Source organism: Sorghum bicolor, chromosome 1 (assembly GCF_000003195.3).
Source record: "Sorghum bicolor cultivar BTx623 chromosome 1, Sorghum_bicolor_NCBIv3, whole genome shotgun sequence".
Lineage (NCBI taxonomy): Eukaryota > Viridiplantae > Streptophyta > Magnoliopsida > Poales > Poaceae > Sorghum > Sorghum bicolor.
In genome coordinates, this window is record NC_012870.2 from 78,109,523 (window position 1) to 78,116,368 (window position 6,846).

At 42.5% G+C, this 6,846-nt stretch overlaps 1 protein-coding gene across 1 annotated transcript; it reads left to right on the plus strand.

Annotated features, from left to right (window-relative positions):
* Window positions 771-4,925, plus strand: LOC8085665 (ankyrin repeat domain-containing protein, chloroplastic). Its single transcript, XM_002465862.2, has 8 exons — window positions 771-1,613; window positions 2,307-2,383; window positions 2,972-3,070; window positions 3,163-3,261; window positions 3,511-3,609; window positions 3,691-3,789; window positions 4,074-4,291; window positions 4,376-4,925. The coding sequence occupies exons 1-7, from the start codon at window positions 803-805 to the stop codon at window positions 4,185-4,187; spliced, it is 1,398 nt and encodes a 465-aa protein (XP_002465907.1). The 5' UTR covers window positions 771-802; the 3' UTR covers window positions 4,188-4,291; window positions 4,376-4,925.

Consider the following 6,846-nt stretch of genomic DNA (forward strand, 5'->3'; position numbering starts at 1 on the left):
CAAATATGGACAGATATCGTTGATATATTATACAAACTTTCACATTTCTTTCAGATTTCGTCTTGTTCGTTTGGCTGGCTGATTTGTTGTGAGAGAAAAATACTGCTGAATGACTGGTAGATTCGGCTGATAACTCACGAGACGATAAAAATATGAAAACGAATGGTCGTTGTTAGAGATACGAGTAACATGCGTTGAATATGGGACGAATCACGTGCAGATAAAATTGTTCGCGATTTTTTCAGTTTTGTGTAAAATTAATATTCTTATACATGTTAGGAGTCTTACATGTACAATAATTTAAACACTCCATTGGTCCAAATATAAAACAGACTATCTTCAAAAAATGGAAATTAACAATATAAGATATACTCCGTCCATTCTAAAATGTCAATTCAACTTTCTTAGAGAGTCAACATCTCAAGTTTGATCAAAATTATAAAGATTTGTAACAAATAGATATACTATGAATCTGCAATTAATAAAAAATTTGATGATATTTATTTGATATTATAATAATCTTACTATATAAATTTGGTCAAATTTGAGATGCTTTATCTAAAAAAATTAAAATGACTTATAAATTGTGATGGAGGGAGTACTGATTAGACTCACAATTGCTATAGCATACTCCCTCCTTCTGTATGTTGTTTCTGGGTTTTTTTTTTGGTAAAAAAAAATGAAAGACGCCTCGAACTGCGCTCTTAGCCCAGTCCTCCTTTTCGGGCCCCAACCTGCTAAATCTTGGCCCATGTAGAAAGACACGCGTGCGTACTGCGTGTTCCGAATATCCGGCCCAGGCATGAACTATCGGCTACACCGGCCAATCCTCCTCTCGAAGTCTCGACGCGGCACGGCCTCAGAGCACGGCGCGCCGGCGCGGGACGACGCCATGACGCCGCCCTCCATCTTCCACCACCACCACCGCCTCCTCCCCCTCCCCTCCGCTTCCCCGACTCAAATTCTAAACCCATTCGCCGCCTCGTCCCGTCGCCTCAACCATCATCTCCCGAAACCCAAAGTCCTATCCTTACCCCCGCGTCCAGTCTTCTCCTCCGCCTTCGCGGTCGCCGCCGTTGGCGATGACGAGGATGTTGTCGTCGGGGATTGCCTCGTGTTCGATGACGACGCTTTCGAGGAACAAGACCTGGACATCCTCTCGTCCCCGCCGCCGCCGACTAGCGCCTCCCGCCAGGACTGGAGGGCGGAGGCCGGCGAGGGAGAGAGCCTGGTGCCGGAGAGATGGAGGGATGCCGAGGAGGAGATCAACCTGACGAAGAAGGAGAAGCGCCGCATCGCGCACGGGCTGCGATTCGGGAGCCGCCTCGAGCGGCGGGCGCCCCCGGCCGTTGCCGCCCCTGATGAATTCCGCGCGTACCGCAAGGGGATGCTGAGCGCGGAGCGTGAACATGTTGCTCATGTATACCGGGGGCCGCTGGAGAGGGCTCTTCCGTCGGAGGTGGAGGAACCTCCACCCCCGGAGCCTGGGACGCGTGTGACTCCGAGGAATCCGAGGATGGGGATGGATGTTGGCAGCCTTGAGGACATTGATGAGTTTTTTAGAAGTCGGGAGTATGTTCAGGATGAGATGGAGGACAGCAAGAGCCCCAAGGGTGAGTTCTGACTTCTGGACTTTTTTTTTTCCTTACAGAAGAATTGCTTCATTGACTACATTTTTGTTAGAATGGTGACTGTAGTTGATTACTCATATGGTCTGGAAATGGACTTTTGTTTGTGTCCATGTGTGTTTTGGAGATTTACCCCAAATGAAAAGTGAGACTGCTAGCCAAGGGTAGCCATTACAGCATTTTTTGTGTTTAGATTTTAGAACAAACTGGACTAGTTTAAACCTATATAATTCGAATATCGAAAGTCAAAACCCATTATACCTACCAATGTCACTGCGATAGATAGGATCATGACAGTTCACGAGCTTATGTCAAACGCAATGCCGATGTTATGGGCGCCATCAGCAGTAATGCAATGTAGAATGTGTGCTTTTACCACGTTTTATTATATCACCCCAACTGGCTTCGACCAAATAGCAAGCGATGCCCAGACAGATGTTATCAATAACGGGGTGACATTTTATTGCCTTGGTAAACTCGGTAGTCATGTTAGTTTCTCTTGCTACTTAAAGATGACTGATTGTTAGACAATGTTGCTTTTATGAAAGAACGCGCGGACTGCTGTTTGGCCAGCTGGATGAAGCAGTAATTTAGTTTACAGTGGCTCTTCTTCATCTTGCATCATTCTTTTGTTTATTTATTTTATTATGCACAATGACATTTTCTTTTGTACTAAAGGCCGTCATAAGTTGTTCTCAAATGAGGAGAAGGTTCTTCTGAACAAGCGAGTGCCTAATCTGGAAGCTGCTACTTCTGTAAGCAATCTGTGTTCAGAGAAATTCAGTTGTTGTTGGGTTGTTAAATAAGGTGCTGTAGCAGCTACTTTCTGAATCATGAGAACCATAGAGATTTTTATACTCAAACCTTCTAAGATGTGCGCAAGTTTTGCCTCTTCACTTGTCTGTATGATGATCTTTGTTACTAGGAGAATGCCCCGCGCGTTGCTGCGGGAATTATCGGTAAAATTATACTATCATAATATATGTTAGTGGATGATTTTTAGTATTCTAGCATGGACAACTAAATATATGTTAGAAAATGATGTGGTTTGCTAATGTGAATAACATAGATACAGGATAAATGATATGTGTTAGTTCGATTTATTAGTGGATAATGATGTGAACACTTTGCATGGCGGGGTAATGTATTAGTGGGATGATTTAGTGGATGTTGATGTGGACGCTTTGCATGACAAGAGAATTAGTTAGTGGGATGCTCTAGTGGATGATGATGTGGATGCTTTGCATGTCAAGAGATTTAGCTAGTGGGGTTTATCTATATAAGAGATATAGATTTCAAGTTTAGTTTTCAGTGTAATGTGACCTTGTACCTATTCCTTGCAGAGTAAATGGCTTCCGCTTCACACCCTTGCTGCATCTGGTGATTTCTATCTATTGGATAGCCTTTTAAAACATAATGTGGACATAAATGCGGTTGATAAGGTAATTGCCACTGCCTAACTGTAAAATAGCTATATGGCTTCTTTGTTTTTTAGATCATTATTATTCATTGGACCTTTGGCTGGTTTCCTCAGGATGGCTTGCCTGCGATTCACAAACCAATTCTTTCAAAGAAGGCTGCTATTATCAACTATCTTTTAAGGAACTCAGCAAATCCATTCATCCAAGATAAAGTGAGTACAAACCTTGTTTAGCATGCTTGTAAACAGTTTGTGCAGAGCCTAACACAAGCAACTGTTATTTAGGTCTGTCTTCATTACTTTAGGTTCCTTGGTGCCTTGTAAACAGTTTATACAGAGCGTAATGCATTTGCCTCATTTAATCATCTTTATTGTGATGAAGTGTCATACTCCTGAATTCCCTCTAGTTTGATGCAGTATTATATGTGAGATTTATTTTTCTTGTGACTTGTGGTGATACAGGATGGTGCAACTCTAATGCATTATGCTGTCCAAACAGCATGTAGTCAGACCATAAAGACACTTTTACTGTACAATGTTGACATCAACCGTCCAGATGATGTATGTTTAAGTGCTGGAATTTCCTTGCTTTATTTTATCTTCCGTTGATTGGACTTAACACGTAGCTCCACCATGTTGCAGTGTGGATGGACACCTTTGCATCTTGCTGTACAAACACAGAGGACTGACATTGTGAAGCTACTTTTAATAAAGGGCGCTGATAGAACTCTTAAAACCCAAGTAAGTAAAGTGAATATATTCTAAAAATTCTCAAATGATTCAGTAAGAACACATTTATGGATTATTCGATATGAAGACATCTATGGATTGACTGGATGGTTTGCTTTGAAATATTCCTTTAATAATTGCATGATGCCATGTTGTCACCTCAGTCTTCACAATTCCCTTTGCGTTTTTTCATAGCTTATCTGGATGCAATTATGGCAGTCTTATCTCCTGTATTCTTCTGAAAACAAGTGCTCTTTTGCTAAACGATAAATAATTTCTCGGTGAACTCCTTTCAGGATGGATTGACCCCGTTGGAGTTGTGCCTTCGATTGGGTCATGATGTGCGGGCGTATGAGCTTATCAAACTACTTAAAAGCTTCCGAAGACAAAAGCAGCATGATTTAGTTTAGAACTGGAGGATGTGATCTTGGAGTCATTGAGGTTCATGACAGCTTGGCCTCTGGGAGGCCAGTTCTCAATGTACCATTTATGGAATTGCTCTGATTCAAGATAGGTACAGGTCAACTTCATTGTTTTTTTACCATTTATGATATTTCATTGTCCTGAACCCTGAAGCGGCTGAGTCAATTGGTTGCAGGAAATACTTTACCCTGGATCTAGTTTAACCTGGATCTGGAAGCAATTGAGCAAACCAGGTTACAGTCAAGCCATGAGAATGGGATGAACAAACCTTTCCCTAGGTTGCTGCTCTACAGTTATTAGAGGTGAGGCATATGTTATTAGATTAGAATTGCTCCCTTATGCTTTTGGCCCGTTGAATCTGTGTTTGGGAGGGCCCGTTGATCCTATCCCAGTCCATTTGGCACGTGGAGTGGAGTGGGCTAGGAATTTGAACTAAATTTCTGGCCCACCAACACAATGGGTCAGGATGGCACCCTCCGAAACCGGCCGTTAGGTGAGCGGTTCCTTTTATTGCATAGATATGCAATGAACCAGGAGTTGTACTTATCTTCTTTCCATATTCCATATAATTTGTTGTGATGGATTGTGAAACTCTACAGGAGTTGTACTTTTCCGGCTGTTAGCTTGGGGTTATCACCCTGGCTTATTAGCCATGGTACAATGTTTTTTTCTCGCAGCGAAATCAGCGAAATCAGCAAATAGTACTTTTCAACGAGTGGTTTTTATATTCGGCATTCTTTTTTTTATCAATAGTGTTTAGCTATTGTCCAAGTTTCATACTGGTTTTGAGCCTAATATGCTATGAATTCTTTTTCCACTAACCTACCAGCTGCTGATAATTCAGCTCAGATATGTTTGGAAAGCTTGATCATAAACGAACAAGGACGACGATTCTATGCACCCTTGTCCATATGCCCGATGCAACTTCTTTTGCCATCAGGTACTCACATAGTCACATGTGGCAAGCTAAGCCATGCCAGTTCTGTTATCTTATACTAAGCGTTCCTGGACCGTTCTTTCTTTGGTCCCTGGGCGTGCCCATCTCAGCCTTTAAGGGCAATTATACGCACCAACAAAATTCCATTTGTACCGATCTTCTGAGTAACCAATGCGCAGGATCTTACTGCCGTACCCACAACGACCTTCCTTTCCTTCACCCTTGCTTTCTCAGCACTCCATGGTCCTTCCTGGGTCCTTGAATGCCTGTGTTTGCACGTCAAACATTCAGACCTCAAATAGCAGTATGTTCAAATTCAATCATCAAACTGCTGACCAACAAACCAACCATTTAATAGTATTTTTTTCACAACAAATCAGCCAACAATATTTTCTGTCACAACTTTTCAGCGAAACAAACAGGGTTGACCAACCCATGAAGATGGCTTATAGCTTTGCTTTGTTTTTCAATAGATCTTTATTTAGGCCTTGTTTAGAAGTGAAAACTTTTTTGAAGTTGGTTACTGTAGCACTTTCGTTTGTATTTGGTAATTATTATCCAACTCGTAATTTCTAACCTAAATATGCAATTAGTTATTTTTTATCTATATTTAATGTTACATGCATGCGTAGTAAGATTCGATGCAATTGAGAATTTTGAAAAAGTTTTTGGATGTATACGAGGCCTAGCCGCTTAGGGCCTAATGTTTGGACACATAAAGTAATAAATATGAACTAATTACAAAACTAAAAACAGAGAGTTATTTGTAAGCCTAATTAGTTTAGGATGGACACTAATTACCAAATAAGCCTAATTTGTGAGCAGAGCAGACCAGTCCAGCCGGACCAGACTGGCAAGCAGCAACGCCCCATCCATGGCAGAGTTGGCTCTTGTCTCTGCCGAAGCATTGAATCGGCGTGGGTACTGGACTGGAGGCGTGGGAAAGAAGAAGGCTAGCAGCACTGTTGCCCAGCAATAGGCGCGGTGAGGAGGTGACAGTTAGGGCAGGAAGGCAGCGGCTAGAGGGAGGCTACAGCCAGGAGCAGTAGCATGGGGCTGAGCTGAGCGGGGGTTGGAGAAGTGAATGAGGGAATCTTTGTCTGACGCTATAGAGGGCACGGTCAGGGCCAGGTCCGGGCAGCCAGCCGGCCGGCCGGGTGCCGTGCATGCTCCTTGGCTCCTCCGTGTCTATGGCTCCATCTGATCTAGCGGTACTCCGTATGCTATGCGTGTAGCGTAAATGCTGCCCCTGCCTGACTGACCAAAGTGACCATGCCCCATATTCTCTACCTGCTGTCGCCTTTGATGCTTTTCCCTGCCATCTCATTTATGATCGTCTCATTACTCACCCTAGTTACTCCTTTGCAAGTCCCAACTACCTAACCGGCTAATCTGGATCCCTCACATGGAAAGTAGCAATGAAAATATATCTTTCACACCTAAGGTTTGTTGTGACGAAGAATATTGAAAATTTTTAAATTTTTGGATGGAAGTAAACAAGGCCTAAGTACAACTAAACAACCTCTCGGTGTGAAAGTTATATTTTCATTGCTACTTTCCATGTGAGGGATCCAGATTAGCCGGTTAGGTAGTTGGGATAAAAACTAATTGCACAGTTTAGTCGAAATTGACGAGACGAATCTTTTGAGCCTAGTTAGTCTATAGTTAGACAATAATTACCACAAACAAACGAAAGTGCTAAGCCTTGT